This window comes from Primulina eburnea, chromosome 6 (assembly GCF_022965805.1).
Source record: "Primulina eburnea isolate SZY01 chromosome 6, ASM2296580v1, whole genome shotgun sequence".
NCBI classification, from domain to species: Eukaryota; Viridiplantae; Streptophyta; class Magnoliopsida; order Lamiales; family Gesneriaceae; genus Primulina; species Primulina eburnea.
Genome location: NC_133106.1, coordinates 26131282 through 26148804, shown reverse-complemented (window position 1 = coordinate 26148804; position 17523 = coordinate 26131282). Strand labels below are relative to the sequence as shown.

At 34.1% G+C, this 17523-nt stretch overlaps 1 protein-coding gene across 8 annotated transcripts; it reads right to left on the bottom strand.

The window, feature by feature from the left end:
- Window positions 1-1479: 1479 nt before the first annotated feature.
- Window positions 1480-15139, bottom strand: LOC140833984 (uncharacterized). Of its 8 annotated transcripts, XR_012118626.1 has the most exons (7): window positions 14998-15139; window positions 14644-14913; window positions 13799-13942; window positions 13420-13476; window positions 8788-8922; window positions 1882-1998; window positions 1480-1759 (listed from the first exon to the last, which is right to left on the bottom strand). XR_012118626.1 is itself a non-coding variant. In XM_073198538.1 (6 exons), the coding sequence occupies exons 1-6, from the start codon at window positions 15058-15060 to the stop codon at window positions 1933-1935; spliced, it is 735 nt and encodes a 244-aa protein (XP_073054639.1). In that variant the 5' UTR covers window positions 15061-15139; the 3' UTR covers window positions 1480-1932. The 8 variants fall into 8 exon arrangements, 6 of the variants coding, with proteins under 6 accessions (XP_073054639.1, XP_073054641.1, XP_073054644.1 ...); XR_012118627.1 differs by lacking the exon at window positions 8788-8922; XM_073198538.1 differs by having other exon boundaries at window positions 1480-1998.
- Between the last annotated feature and the right edge of the window lie 2384 nt (window positions 15140-17523).

The window sequence follows — 17523 nt, the reverse complement described above, 5'->3', positions numbered from 1 at the left end:
ATGCTTTATTTTGAAGTCAATTTTGATCATGTTAAATGTAGAAGGTGAATTTTTTGTATTTGACGATTTTAGGGATTTTTATGCACTTGAAATTCAAATTGTTAAATTATTTTGATTTATGGAAGTGTTAAGTTATTTATAAATGGTGATTTTCGGATTATTAGATGTAGAAAAAAAATATTAGTAGAATTTTAAAGTCAAAAAGTAAGGGTCGTTTCAATATTACAATTGAGTCGATAAATTCTTTAGCCAACTGTTATCTTACAGGACATCTATTCTAACAAATTTATATGATCACAGTGCGGAGGATAACATAAAAGAAGAAAAATGAATTCGGAGTGTGAGAAGTGAGAAATTCAACACAAAGCAGTAGAGACGACGCCTCAGGAAAATGAAAATTGAAGCCAATTTAATAAGGCTATTTTAAAAAAAAAAACACGAGGTAAGGATATGACAATAAATAATATTCATAGAATATACTATAGAGTAGATTTCTTATAAGGCAGTCTAGATAGATCGACCCGTCATTATCTACTATGAAAATTGAAAAAATAATATTTTTAACATAAAAATTAATGGTTTTCATTGGCCAGTTTGGGTCAAGCAAGGCAAGGATCACTATCAAACACTTATTTGGAGAAGTCAAAGGACTAAAAGCATTTATTTTTAAAAAAAATGATTTTCTTAAAAACATATGGTTTGTTTACAAAAGTTGTTTTAAAAAACCATTTGAAATTTTTTGTTTTACAAGCTAAAATTTCGGGTTTTTTAACTTGTATTTCTACTTCTATTTAAAAATAAAAACAAAACAAGTTTTAATATTTCTCCAAATGCCAAAAAAAAACATTTTAAAAAACTGAAATAAGTATGTTTTTAAGCTACAACTTAAATATCCAAACTTTATGAAAATTTGATAGATTTGACATGCATGGCTTTATATTAAATTGCAAAATACCTCCATTCATTTTGGTAAGTATAAGTTAAACTCTTAGCAATTTTCACAAACATCACTTCTGAAAATTTTAATCAGTTACATTTTTAATCTTAACAATATTATAAATACCATTTTATTCCTTCATCAATTTTAATAATTGCCTGATAAATAAATTTTGAAAAAAAAATTATACAAATTCGTAACACAGGCACTTAAACACTAATATACATAAAGACCAAATAGTTACATCACACACGATAAGTGGGTGGAGAAAATAATTTTTCTTTTCATTTTTGAACATAAATTTTTACAAAGTCTAATATGGTAAATTATATATAAATTATCAAATAAATCTCACGTAATTTATTCTCAGATTATTATTTTTCTTTCAATTCAATATTATAAAAATCATTTTTAATTTAATCTCATTTTTAGCTTACACACTTACCTTAAGCTAATTATATACGAGGAAAATGATTAATCAAGAAACAAAAAATTTCCTTTTCCTCACAATTTTTTTTTTGATAATCTGTAATGTACTTAACTAGAATAAAACAAACATAAGATTTACAGTGGCGACAGCATAAAATGTAATATTTTTCATGTCTCGTGAAACACCACTAGCACAGTTTATGGGGTCAACACTAATGTCATTTTCACACAAAATTACTAATTAATTTCTTCGTATTAAAATGTTGATTAAACTTTACATGAAATCGTATTGCCGCTTGATCAGCAGCTCGTATAATAAATCTTCATAGGAATTTCAGATCGTTGCCACCATCCAAGTTATTATACGGAAGCCAGCCCAGGTCCCAATCTTAGCTAGAGATACCCTCGGACACCCCGGTGGCAGAGCAGATGATATTGAAATTATCGAGTTGAGTAATCAGATGAGGGGTAACAAGTATGAATACAGTTAAAATTACCAACAGAACATGACATACCATTACCGAAACATATAGTGCTCGCCGTCTTGCTCATAGAATGCGGCCTGCCTACTTGTAGATCCATTCGTTTGCGCGACCACCTGACTCATCCATGTCTATGAAAATGCTTACTGCCTGCAGCGGGCACAAGGAAACATGCATTTACTAGAACCAACTCAAATTAGCGGTGTCTGCCTACAAAACCTATCAATCTTAAAGGAATGTAACACGTATTTAAATAATCACGGTTCATATTTATAGTGAATAAACTACAAGGGGAAAAGCTTTTCATGAAATAAAGTTTACTGTTCTTAGAAAAAGAAAAGCGGTACGACGGCCACAAGCAAAATGCAAAAGAACAAATCTTCCAAACAATATTGTCTTAGCTTCCATTTTCCATCTTCCATAAACCATTAGACTGATATTTTTTGTTATCCCATCAAGTGAATCCCCACTAAAACTTTTCACCAATTATATTGAATTCTTCTACTTTCTTCCCACAAGAGAATCGATATTCTCACTATCATGCTGACTTCATACTGTTATTTCTTTCATCCATACAGTCAGTAACAATGGTACCACTGTATCACCGTTAATGACCAAATCTTTACTTGAATGAATTACTAACTAAGACATGATTAAAGAATAGTTAATTAAATATTATTAAAGAATTGATTAAAGGAACAGCATGTTTGGAATAGACCGAATTTAAAATGAACCACCCAATCAACTTCAGATTATTCTCTTGAGAAATCCAATTAGACAAATAAGATTATGACATGTGACAAATAAGATTGAGTTCGGATCTTCTGAACTAGTCTGAACTAGTACGGATGCAGCCTATAAATAGAAGCCGATTTCATTTGTTTTCTGCAATGCTTTCCTTTAGCTTCTTTCTCTCGAGTTCTAGCCTTATGTCTTAGGTTTTCTAGCCAGTTTCTAGGACAGTTCGGTGTTGGGAAGCTTTGAGTGTCGACTCAAAGAGAGGTTGGTGACCCAAGACACAGATCGAGACGTCATCAACGAGCTGACACTGGACGCAAGTACAATCCTAAAGCCTTAAAAGAGTTATTTAAGGATCATTAGGAAGAACTTTGAAGCATGTTTAGTGATTCTGGATCAGACATATAGTGATTTATGTATGTAGGTATTGTCTAAGTTCGGACGAATAGACTTTTTGTCAGAATGTTTTAGTGAGAATCGTGATTATTAACCAAGGATATCTATGCGTAATATATACACTTATATGTTGCATATTTATCTGCATGACACTTTTTTTACTGCTTTGACATACTATGCATGATATATTACGTTGGACCTGATATCTTATGAGATATACATCATTTGTTTGGGCAGCTCGGCCATGTTTTGCATTGTGGATGATTAGATATCAAGAGATACAGTGTCCGATGAGACCCGCGGGCTTGACCCTGAACATTGTAGGTTTGCATATTGATGATGAGTGTGGCAGTCAAAACATGCCTATGGCATATCAGAAACTACAAAATCAGGCGTCTCTGACTACGCATGAGATTTTTGACTGGATCTTTGATATCCGAGCATATTTCATTTCGCATCCATCATATCGATTTGTATACCCGTACATTCTCTTGTTGGGCGATTGTCACTCACGTCCTTGTTTCATCTGGACACCTCATTCCACGAGGCAGGTCTTAGGTTGGACAGTTCGGATGGCTAGGGCAATGACTAGCGCAATTGGCTTTCCGATGGTGATCTAGTGGAGGTTTTATTTGGTTTCTCATATTTCTTGTGCAAAATTATGATTTCGAGATGGTTGTATTAAAGTTTAAAACTGAGATTATTGTTTTGTTTTCATTTGTATTGTAAGATGATTAAGTTGTTTGGTTTCCGTTATTTAATTGTTGTTATTAAATTTATTTATGCATGCGTATTAGTCTGTTTAGTAGTAGCTCAGGTAAGAGAGCTAATTTAGTGGTATCGAAGCATGCAAAGATTTTTGAAACATCAATAATTTTGTTTTGAGGATTTAGAGGTTCATTTTGGTTTTCTTTCAGAGAGAAGGAAGCACTCGCATTCATATGGTTTGAACCAGGAGATTTTTTATCGAGTTTTTGTCTGTGACGATCCGACGAAGGATTAGTGAATAGTTGTCGTCAAGCCGAGATCATTATTGTTTGGAGAAAGACAATGCAAGCTAGCAAGAGTTCTAGTTCGTTGGGACCGTTTTCAAGAAGTCTGGGTCTTCTTCTTCTTCCGGTTCTAGAAGAGTGCATAGTTTTGGAAGAAGCACAAATGTGGCCATTGCGGAGACAACCACCAGGTGTAAAAATATCGAAAGGTAAAAGCCGAGGTGCTTGTTTCAATTGTGGTGGTTTTGGTCACAAGAAAAATGATTGCCCTAACTTGGAGGATCAGAGTTAAGTCAGAGGCTCAATGGTAAGGTCTTACAATAGAAAACAGTCTGAAGCCATTGTGCAGCAGAAAGGTTTTCCTGCTCAAGGTTCTCGTCGTGGAGGGACATTGCAAGGATCTCACCAACGCCCATGATTCTAGGGGCAAGTGTTTGTCTTAAACCAAGAGCAAGCTGAGGAGGAAAACAAGAAAGTCATTGCAGGTAATTTCTTTTTGTGGTATTCCTGCATATGTATTAATTGACATTGGGGCATCGAATTCATTCATAGCATCAAGGTTTGTTAAGAAGTATAAACTACCCTACGTGTCGTTAAATGTTTTAATGTTGGTGTCTACACCTATGGGACCAGAGGTATTAGCTAAGCGACTAGTCTGTGTCTGCCAATTTGCTTATATTGGATATGGGAGATTTCGATTGTATTATAAGAATCGACCTATTAACTAAGTATAGAGCGACCGTAGATTGTAATCAACGTCTCGTTCAGTTTCGTCCAGAAAGAGACGAGAATTTGTTTTCTACAGTAAGGGAGCTCGAAGAAAACTATCTGGTTCATAATCTGGAATTGGCAGAGACTGTGTTTGTTTTGAAGATTTGGCGACATTATCTCTACAAAGAGAGATTTGAGATTTTTACGGATCACGAGAGCTTGAAGTATATCTTCACTCAAGCAGAGTTAAATATGCGCCAAAAATATAGATGGATTCATTAAAAGATTATGATTACAAGCAGACGCTTTTAGTCGCTCTTAGTCGCAAGGTGAGATTATATGCACTTCAGATAAGTCTCATATCAAGTGAAATTCAGGGTGGTTGTTCTCTGGGATTTCATATCCATCATAAGAAATGAATGGAAAGTATTCGAGCAACGTGCATTTTATCTTAATCGTAGAATCAGACAAGCTCAGTTTTCTGACCCGGAGGTAGAAAAGTTAGCAAGGTTAGCTAATGGAGAAAACATATCCGGCTTCGTGTTTCAAAGAGATGGAACCTTGTGTCTGTCAGGGAAAATCATAGTTCCAGTCTTCTAGAGGATTCCAATTTGAGACATGAGATTTTATTTCAAGCCCATCGGGGTAAGTTGAGTATCCACCTCGAAAGCATGACCAGATTTTGGTGGAAAGGTGTGAAGAGAAGTGTTTACCAGTTTGCAACCAAGTGTTTGGTTTGTCAGAAAGTGAAAGTTGAATCGATGATCAGGAGGATCACTTCAGAATCTTCTTATCCCTGAATGGAAGTGGGAGCATGTGATGATGGATTTTGTCACCCGGTTTTTGTTGTCTTCCAAGAATTGTGATGTCATTTGGGTAGTTGTGGACCGACTCATTAAGTCAGCGCATTTCATTCTATATAGTCAAGAATATAGTTTTGATTGCATGACAAGACTACATCTAAGAGATTCTTAAATATAATGGTGTGCCAACAAATATAGTTAGTGACAGGGACTCACGCATACCTTAAGGTTCTAGGGAAGTTTTCAGAAAGCGTTGCGACATTGAGTCTGAGTATTGCCTATCATCCAGAGACTGATGATCAGTCTGAGATGACTATTCAAACATTCGAGGACATGCTAAGTGTTTGTGCTATGGATTTTGGACCAACATGGCATGATCATATGTCGCTTGTGAAGTTTACGCATAACAATAGCTACCATAGCAGCATCGGTATGGCTTCGTTCGAAGCATTGTATTGTAGACGTCGTCGTACTCCATTGTTTTGGTACAAACTAGGAGAACAACTAACACAAGGACAAGAATTAGTGCAACAAGCAATTGACCAAGTGTAACTGATCAAGAAGATAATTAAAAATGCACAATATCGTCAAGTGAGTTACGTGAATACCAAACATAAAGCCCTACAGTTTTAGCCAGGGGAAAAAGTATTTCTTAAAGTTTCACCACTCTGCATGGTGATCAGATTTGGACTTAATGTAAAATTAGCTTCAAGATTCATTGGACCTTTCGAGATATGGGAACGTGTTGGAAATTTGGCGTATCGATTGGCTTTACTGTTGTATTTGTCCCGCATTCACAATGTCTTTTTTGTATCGTTGTTAAAATGGTATGTAGCAAAAGAATCGCAAGTTCTCGAGCCGACAGATATTCAACTTGAAGAAGACTTAACTTATGTCGAGCAACCTCTCTTGATTTTAAGTAGGAATGAGAAAAAGCTCGGAAACAAGACCATCACACTTGTTCTAGTACAATGGCAACGCCGAGGTACAGCAGAGGCGACGTAGAAGTTAGAAAGCCGTATGAACTCAGGCCTCAGAGTATCCAGCATTTGTTTTGAGTTGTAGCGTTGTAACCATGAGTTGTATTTTATTCAGATAGATTTGTACTTCAGTTATGATTTCGATAACGAAATCTTTGTGAGGATGAGAGAATGTAATGACCCGAATCTTTATTTGAATGAACTACTAATTAAGACATTATTAAAGAGTTGTTAATTAAGTATTATTACGAAATTGATTAATTGAGGATCAGCATGTTGGGATCATACAAATTTAAAATGGATCATCCAATATACTTCAGATTACCTTATCCTAAAAAATCCAACCAGACGAATGAGATTATGACACGTGACAGATAAGATTGGGTTCGGATCTTCTGAAATAGTCGGAGGCAGCCTATAAATAGAAGCCGATTCCATTTGTTTACTACACTGCTTTCGCTCGAGTTCTAACCTTATAACTTAGGTTTCTTGCAAGTTTCTAGGACGGTTTAGTATCTGGAAGCTTCGGAGCTAATATCGACTCAAGTAGGGGTTGGTGAACCAGAACACGCAGATCGAGACATCATAAGTGGGCCGACAACAAATGCAGGTATAATCCTAAAGCCTTAAATAGTTATTTAAGGATCATTAGGAAGAACTTTGAAACATGTTTAGTGATTCTGGATCTGACATGATAGTTATTTTAGCATGTTGATATTATCTAGGTTCAGACGAGTAGACTTTCTGTCATATTGTTCTAGTAAGGCACGTGACGTATTAACTGAGATATCTAAGCGTAGTATACACACTTATATGCTTCATATTTATTTGTTTCCTGATATCTGTTTTACTGTTTTGACATTATGTATGACATATAATGTTGGGTCTGATATCTTTTGAGATATATCTCGTTTGTTCGGGCCGCTCAACCTTGCTCTGTATTCTGGACGGTTATCGAGAGCTACAGTGTCCGACGAAACCTGCAGGTTCTAATGACCCTAGACATTGTAGGTCCAAGTCTTGATGATGAGTGTGGGAATCAAAACACAACTATGGCAGAGCAGGGACTACACACTCAGGCGCCTCTAGACTGAGCATGAGATTCTTGACGTGATCCTTGATATCCGAGCATATTGTATTTCGCATGCATCATATCGGTTTGTATACTCGTACATTCTCGTATTGGGAGATTGTCACTCACGTCCTTGTTTCATCTTTGACACCTCATTCCACAGGGCAGGTATTAGGTTAGACGGTTCGAATGGCCAAGGCAGTGGCTATAGCTTGTAGGCTTCTTGGTGGTGATCCAATGTAGATTTTATTTGGTTTTTTGTATTTCTTTTGCAGAATTATGATTTCGATATGGTTGTATTAACGTTTAAAACTGAGATTATTTTTTGTTTTCGTTTGGGTAGTAAGATAATTAAGTTTTTTTATTTTCGTTTTTTAATTGTTGTAGTTAAGTTTATTTATGCATGCTTATTAGTCTGTTTAGTAGTGGATCCGATAAGGTTACTACATCACCACTCCTTTTTGCCTATTAAAATTTCCCTACCCTACCCTACTTCTCTCCTCGTCCCCCACCGCTCCATCCTTTGTCCTCTAGTACAGCTCCATAACATCTTTCAGTGGGATACCTGAGATGGGTTGTATTCGCAACCACATATTCCAGGAACCTTAATTTCTTGACCTTCCAACACAATACAAATTTCAGGAACTCCGCGAAGACCTTATTTTCTTCACATTTTTTCTTCCATCCTTGGTTTTCCTTTTCAGAAAAGCAGAAAAATATTTACCTTAATGTTTCCTTTTTCTGTCAGTAAAACTTAAACATAGATTCACGAAGAAAGATTTTAAGGCAGTAAATGGTAAATATGGTTTCTATGGAGTCTCTTTCTGGACAGAAATTAAAGAATAAAACTACCTCTGTGCATACTTTGACATCCATTTTTACGTTTTTTTGTCAACGCACAAGTGCGGTCACACAACTGAGCATCAAAGGATTAGCAGAACCCAAACTACAGACATTTTTCTATTATCACATGAAGGATTGAGAAACATATGCACTCAAATTCATTTGCATGAAACAAAAATGTAGAAGGTAATCATTCCAGTCAACTTTTTGGAAACAATGCACAGCCAGCACAGCCAGCACAGCCTCTGTACTAATGTAAATAACTGACTATATTAACTTCCTGACATTAAAATATATCGATTTTAAACTGACTTGATTGGAAATTAATATAGTTATATGGTGAAGAGACCTGTGAAAACCATTAATGAGGATGTAAGAATTCAAAACCAAAGTCATAGATTTACCTTTCCTATACGAGGCCGTTCTTTCAACTTTTCGAGGCTGTTTCGGATGTGTGAGACAGCTCCCCAACATTTCAAACTATTGGCCACATTATCTAGCCTCAATATATATTCTTCTTCAGTAAGTGGAAAGGATCTCTATCAACGTTCCCAAAAAATTGGCGAAGATGAGTAAAATGAAGAAAATAAGTAAGATAATGCATACGCACTTCTACTAGCAGATTTTTATTAATTCTAAAGGGGTCAGGGAAGAGCACTATCAGCCATGAAATTTATTTATGTTGACAAGAAATGAATGTGTGCAGCCGTACAAGGTACATACGATTCAATAGCAAGAACACATCATTCGGTCAAAGAGAAGAAAATAATCCAACACGGATGGCCCTGAGTTTGGCTTACATTAAAGTATAACAAAATTTGAATGCCTATAACTCAACTTGGGATACAATTCGGACAATGGCATTCAAATTACAAAATCTATAATTTGATAATATGAAAAAAAAGAAAGTGACTTGTCTGAGACACTAGCTGCTTTAATCACTTCCCACAGGTAGCAAAAGTCACTCTACTTGCAGCTCATTGCTGGTGTCAACAGTACCAGAAATTCAAGCTAATAGGCAACGGCATGCATACCATGGGACATACTAGGTAAAGAATACAGGCTCAAATGAAAAGAGCTAGATAAAATAAGACCAAGTTACAGGAATACAGATATTATGATCAAGTGCAAGATATCTATTTAGTAGTAGCAGAAAAGAAGCATATAAAGCTTGATTTGAACATAAATCAAGTACTACTTGGACGTCTTTTCAATTGAGCTAGATCCTTGTTAATTTGCCAACTAGAAAGCAACTCACAAGCTTTGCATTTTAAAAGCCCCACATAGAGCTAAATATGATGCTTTGAGATCAATAATTTCACTCTCATGCTAAAAAAACAAGGCTTCATATGCCTGGTTCTCAACTTAGCTCCAAAATTTTAAAACTTCAACATTTAAAAATCAACTAAGAATATTCTTTCAAAATTTACAATCAAATCCTTATCTTGCATTTTAAATAAATAAATCACAATTAATATACACATTTTTTTGCTTTTTTCCAAAGAAACATTATATATTTTCCCTTGCTTCATTCAGTCATTACACAATACCTTTTTTATACATATCATATCAACTTTCAATTTATAAACAAACGTTATTTTTTAACTAACGTAGTTCTTTTCTCAAAAATTTTGTGTTGCGTTAAAAGTCTAATCAAATGCCATCCAGACTTAGGAGCATCAAGTCAATCTTGATCTTTATACGCGTTAAAAAATATAAAAATATATATACATAGCATAGTTCGATTTGTGTCCCATTGCTAATGAGCTAAGCTTGAATTTAATAGTTATAGTTTTAAGCCTAAAACAATGCTCTTGACGATCAAGTAAATCTCAAGCTCCACCTTCAAAGTTCTCCAAGAAAGAAAAAGAGAAGAAATTATGAGGAACCTTTGACAAAAAATGCCCAAATGATTAAAGCCTACACTCTACGAATTTAACTAGAACTGCTTATTATTGTTACTTACATTCAATACAACTATCTACCTTTCATACATGTCAACAAGTAATTTGGGATATAAATGAAGGACAAAATCACCTATTGTTAGTTTTGAATTTGTCCTACAGGGATAAGTCGCAAACAATGCTTCCAGATTCATGGGGACTGAGAACTCAAAAAGTGGATTCTCAGAGGATGAAGAATATCTTCCCCACTAGCATAAATCCCAGAATGAAATTAGAATAAGTGACTAACAATGAAATCAGGAAGTAGAGTCGTAAGCAGCTTCGCCTATCAATCTGATTCCAATTAATCAGATTTGATTCTAACATTAATATTTCGCTTCGACTGACAGTTTGTTGAATACTTAATGCAAGATAACAAATAAATCAAGTATGAACAAATGCTTCTACGTTTTTGTTAGAATCTAAGAGAGCTGAATTAGGTACCTTAACTACTTTACTTTTAAAGTGATTTTGCAAAATTTCGAATTTGTGCTATGGAAGACTATCAACCAAACACAAATAATGAGTAATTATGTAAAATTGAAAAGTAAATGATAGCAACAAAGAACACAAAATTTTGTCATAGCAGTTCTATGAAAAAATGTCTATGTCCCTATTCTAGGTTATAACTTCATTAACTGAAGGATCATTTAAAAATATTCAGTCTTGAGGGCTCCAATCTAGCCACCCTCTTCACGTTTTCTAGGCCTTGAGATCCCCAAGGAGAGTCATGTACAACTACATCAACTTTGCGTACCAATAATTTATATAAATTTCTAACTTAAGCAGGTATAGGAGACCTTACGACATTTTTTATACTTGTGAAGGCTCAAAATTGTAATTTCTTGTGTTATATAAAATTTAAACAAAAACTTACATAAATAACTTACACTTGTAAAGAATGTAAGTGGATGGACTTTAGATAACAAAAATGACACGAGCTATATTGAATTGTATCAGCCTTTTTCTTCTTCTTTTTTTTCAGCTCCACGGCCTCTATTAACAGCGAATTTGGCCTTCAAAATGTCGATTCTCAACCCTCCAAATTTCTCCAATTGCAAACTACTTTTCATCATTTAACATATAACATCTTTATTCAATGTCCAAGACTCAATGTCCAAATCTTTTAGCGCAAAGTCCATGTTCTAACATTAAAAAATTTCAAAATTTGTACATGATGCCTGACACGCCAATTCCAGTTCCTTGGGCGCAAAACCAGCTGGGCTCAACATATAGGATGCCAGATCCTTAAAAAACACCTTTGAAAATTGTTGAATGTGTAGGTCAAGTGTTGGTATAACTCCTTGAATGATCAAGGCAATGCCTAGAGTGTTGGCCTTATATCCAAGCACTCCATGCACGTCACTCGGCAGCTTTTGATGCTGCGGCTCATATGTTCTCAGTCATGTTTGTATGTTGGATTGTAATGACTCGAATCTTTATTTTGAATGAAATACTAATTAATAGATGATTAAAGTGTTGTTAATCAAGCATTAATAAGGAATTGATAATTAATGGACAATCCAATCTATTTCAGAATACATTATCCCGAGAAATCCAACTAGACGAATGAAATTCTAACACGTGACAGATAAGATTGATTTCGGATCTTCTGAATTAGTCTGGATGCAGCCTATAAATGAAAGCTGATTTCATTTATTTCCTACACCGCTTCCTTCAGCTACTCTTTCATGAGTTCTAGCCATATACCTTATGTTTTCTAGCCGGTTTCTAAGGCAGTTTAGTGTCGGGAAGTTTCGAAGCTTGTCTCGACTCGAGAAGGGGTCGGTGAACCGGGACGGAGATCGAGACATTATCAGTGGGCTGGGGACGGACGTAGGTATAATCCTAAAGCCTTAAACAGTGATTTAAGGATCATTAGGAAGAACTTTGAAGCATGTATAGTAATTCAAGATTTGGCTTTATAGTGATTTCGTTATGTTGGTGTTGTCTAGGTTCAGACAAGTAAGCTTTCTGACAGATTGTTATAGTGAGGTACTTGATGTACGACCGAAATATCCAAGCGTAGTATACACGCTTATATGCTGCATATTTATCTATTGCATGATACATGTTTTACTGCTTTGGCATATTATGCAAGACATATCATGTTGGGCCTGATATCTTTTGAGATGTACCTCATTTGTTGCAACCGCTCAGCCCTGTTATGTGTTGTGGACGGTTGGACATCAAGAACTACAGTATCCGACGGGACCCGCCGGCTCTGATAACCCCGAACATTGTAGGTCCACGTCTTGATGATGAGTGTGAGAATCAAAACATGTTTAGGACAGATCAGAGACTACACATCCGGGCGCCTCTAGAGTGATCATGAGATTCTTGACTTGATCATATTGCATTTCACATGCATCATATCAGTTTGTATAGTCGTACATTCTCGTATCGGACGATTGTCATTCACGTCCTTGTTTTCATCTTAAGCACCACATTCCACGATGCATGCCTTAGTTGGACGGTTCGGACTGCCAGAGCGGTGGCTAGAGCAGTTGCGTTTTCGGTGGTGATCCAGTGGAGGTTTTATTTGGTTATCGTATTCTCGTGCAGGATTATGTTTTATATATGATTGTATTAACGTTTAAGACTGAGATTATTGTTTTGTTTTCGTTTGGGTTGTAAGAGATTAAATTATTTGGTTTCCGCTCTTTAATTGTTGTTATCAAGTTTAATTTTGTATGCTTATTAGTTTGTTTAGTAGTGGCTCAGGTAAGGCGCTACATGGATAGAGGCCCGGGGGGTACAGAAAGTTTTTCGAAATATTTTTGGTTCGAAAAGTTCTGTCAAACTTCGATTGCCCGATTTGCACGTGGCACAATTGATACAAACCTAATACATAAAAATTAAAATATAAGTTTCATTATCATCAAAACATTAATCAATTCCATAGATTAAAGATATGTTTTAAATAATTAAATTCCACACTAGTTAAGTTTGAGATAATGTCGTTAGGCGTAAGATGGTGAGAGGTTTAATTCTTGGTGGCCTGATTCAGAATGCTCTGAGTCTTGCTACAAATTGCGATATAATGGAGTAATGACAAACTAGCACAATAAGCATTTGAAAGCACTAGTTCACCTGCTCCATATACTTCCACATTACATTTAAAGCAAGGAGATTCCTGCCCATGAACTCCTGTATCATTCAAACAGAAAAAAAAACTGTTCAATATAGAGTTAAAGCTAAAGATAATAGTGTGCATAATTAAAAGCCAAATGGTATGTTAAAAACACAAACCCAAGAGCAATATAAAGAGAAAAGACAACTCATAAGGCTTAGGTATATCATTTAGATGAAGAACCATTAAAAACATCAACTATACAATTGGAAAGTATGTTTAGTCAAGTCATGTGGAAAATGCTAAAGAGTCATCAAATAGTCAAGAGACCACGAATAAGAGTACATGTAAAGGCAAATAAAAAAAAAAGGAAAAGGAAGAAAGAAAGAAACTAGGGACCTTCTTGATTAATTGAACGTCATATGATCTCCCATATTTATTCCTTATAAGAGTTGCCAGATCTATCCCGCTAAAACTGGAGTCATCCGTTCCAACAATTCTTTCAAGATTTTCTCTTATCATGGCGCTATTTACCTGGAAAATCTGAAATGATATCACTGAGCAGATATCTTCACTTCCCATTCCAACGCTGGAAAAATATGAGAGCTTTGTGCAAGGCCAATAGGAAAAATTGATAAAGAAAAAGTGAATGTACTTAAATAAGGAGGCCGTAGACTTCAAGATCTCTAAATTCAAAGAAAATCATACCTACATCAGTAACTACCATGATACACTTGAGCTAAACACACCTTTCTCAGTTTACAACTGCATCACGAGTACTATTACAGGAGATGAATATCAAAGGTGACACAGAACAGGGGTATGATGGATGCTTACCTGTACACATACTACACAATGCTGAAACTTACACACCTAAATCCATTCGTGTTTCTCATAAGGTGCATTTTTGCTGTTGGGAGGGCAGTATTCTGAAACTCAAAGTCAACCTTTAAGTTACGCGGGAAACTATTCTTACTCATGTGATGACATCAAATAATTATCGTTCTGGCTTAAATATAACATTGGCACCATTTGCATACTGTGCTCCACAGTCACCACCTAAAAAATCTACAAGAAGAACCCTGTTACTAACCCCAGAAAAGCTCTCAAGAAAATAGACATACTTAACTTTGTTTGCACTATAGCGTTAAGCTCGCTATTCGCATCTTATCCAGAGGTTTACTGTATTGTATAAAGGAGAATAACAAAGAAATTCGATTAAAAAAATGGAGAACCGGACTTACCGGTACGTCATCATTTTCTTCTTCGTCACTGTCCCGAGATTCATCGTCATCTTCACTTGTATTTTCTAATTTACCAGCAGAAAGAGCCGGAGAATCACGAACTCGACGCCGATTAGCAAGCAGGCTGGAGGCCCTGAGTAGCTGAGAGTCGGGATTCGAATACCCAACAAAACATTGAATCCTGTTGCTACAATCAGTACAAGCTCCCTTATGCCCCCAGATTCCCAGCAACCAAGACCCCGGATTTCTCAACGCAATACTCGTCATATCCTGAAATTTAATCACCAACAAGCAAGCACACTCTCATCGTACCAAATCAAAATTGGCGTAATCTGAGCCATAAAAAACACAAACCTCTCCCGTGCAGAGAATTCGACAACTCCCCGACTTCCACTGTGAAGATAGAGGAATGAGCATCAAAGGAAACGCAGCGTTGGAGAGAATCAATTCAATGGAGAAGGAAGGACCTCAAATTATCGGTTTAATGGTACACGTGTATTTTCAATTTATTTATCGAGTAGGTAATGATAATAATAATAATTATTATATTTAAACCAAAATCTATTTAAACCAAAATCAAAATATAATTATAATAAATAACCAGAGAATAAATTTAAATTTTAGTATATGAATTAAAAAATTAAATTGAATTACAACTTGTACATGGCAAATAAAGATTCTATAATTGAATTACATTAAAATTTTAGCATTTTATTAATATTAATGCACCGACGTAAGCGTTGTGTGCTTGTATAATAATTTTTATAATTTATATAGTTTATATTTAAACGAGGATCAAAATATAATTTTTTATAATTCATGTGGTTTATATTTAAATGATGATCAAAATATATTTATAAAAATAGTGAAGGACTATACTGTAATTTAGATATATAAATTAAAAAATAAATAGAAAAATAAAAGAAGAAAAAATATCAATAAAAATTGAACATATAACTTAATTTCTAAGAGACAATAACTCTCTTCATTGAACTACATATGACTTATATGAAAGTTTTAACATTTTATTAATATATATAATTATTAAAACAGACCATGACACCAAAGTTAATTATTTCAAGTGTCTCAAACTTAATAGAATAGTATAGATATATAATTATTATAACAGACCATAACATTAAAAATTATTGTTTAAGTGTCTCAAAATTAATAATATAGTATAAATAATAATAATAATAATAACAATAATAATAATAATAATAATAATAAACCAGCTATTTGATTTTTTTTTCATATGAATAATATCTTTAGGAGGTAAACACAGTAAATTATTTTATTTTAAAAATTTGTATTAATTTGTATCCATCTAAAACAATGATTTAAAAAAAGGCATAAAATGATGAATTTAAAAAATTTGCATAAATTTCAAAGAACACACTTAGCCCAATTCATATCAGTTATTGATTAATTAAAAAATTACCACTAAAAAAACCATAATAAAACTTTAAATGCATCGGCTTTGAATACTACTTGAATAACAACAGAAAGATGTCACGAGAGACAAATCAATAAAAAAATCTTGAATTTTTACAACTCAACCACATAATTAGTGAAATGAGATGCGAAATTGTAATGACTCAACTTATGACATTTTCATTTTTATGTATCAGTATAATCTATACTATATTATTAATCTTTAGAGTAAGTACCTTAGAGGACGCTAAAATATTTAATTTTGTGATTACCTTTCTTACCCTACTAAAAACATGATCAAGTCACTCCATATTTTACATAGAAAAAAATGTAAACAAAAATTCCTTTTTAAATCAAACAACTCTTCTAAATTAAAATAATTTCGTGTTAATTGGTCAAATTAAAAATAATAATAATATATGCAACGCGTGTGCATCCTTTCCTAGTATTAATTAGAAATATGCTTGCATCTACGTTAACGTTTCATCAAATATGTTGAGAGTGCTTTTCCGAGTATTATTGATTATTATTGGAACAATCGGAGGAAAAAAAATACCGGAAATGAAGATCATTCTGAAGGAGACATAAACGAGAACGTGGGGACAAACCTCAATTGGAGAAATTTGGGAGATTCGGGAAACATCTATAAAAAAATTCAGAATAAATGACTGATCAAAATTACAGCAGAGATATTACCGTTGTGATGAAAATTCATAGATTACTCTGGCTAAGCTCAATTTTGTTTATGAAGAGTTGGATATCCATCAAGATTTTTGGGGTGAACTTACACCACAGCAGGAGAAAAACTCTCCGTACATTTTTTTTGTACAAAATAATCGTACGAACATCTCAATTCAAATCAAATATATGAGACTCATCAGCACTTTTTCGTTTTCACGTGATATGTTCGTACGAAGACAAAATTATGAATAAATTGGAAGATAAATTGTTATTAGTTTTTTTGTTGAAAACTAGTGTGTTTAAACTTTCGATAATAACTCGATGAGTTTGAAGTTAAAAAAACATCAAACGCAACTTAAAATACCCAAATATGACAAATAGGTCAATGGATAGTGTTTTTTATATTTTTAGATGACCAGTCGCTCGGCTATGATTAAAATATTAAACTACTGAAAACATTGTTAAAAGTAAAAATTTAACGTAAAAATAAAAATCTCAAACTCACAAAATATATTAAACTATACACTTTATAAAATTTTCTTTTTACTCAATTGTGTTTTTCTTCGTAAATTGAGAGACCTATTTATAAAATTTCTTTGGAAATAATCCAAAAATAAATGCATCATTATATATATATCATCACAGACTAATTTTCAATATTTACAACTCTTATTTTCAACATTCAAATAATTCAACTCTTATTTTTCAACAATCTCCCTTGTGATGATGATCATGATACAATGATTGTCTTCATTACGTGTCTTA

Bases quoted from the DNA above. Each gene is read 5' to 3' on its own strand.
- LOC140833984 (XM_073198538.1), bottom strand. From the start codon at position 15,060: ATGCTCATTCCTCTATCTTCACAGTGGAAGTCGGGGAGTTGTCGAATT. The intron at 14,914-14,997 runs GTTTGTGTTTTT...ATTAAATTTCAG, and splicing joins GAATTCTCTGCACGGGAGAG to GATATGACGAGTATTGCGTT. The intron at 13,943-14,643 runs GTAAGTCCGGTT...ATATCATTTCAG, and splicing joins AAGAAAATGATGACGTACCG to ATTTTCCAGGTAAATAGCGC.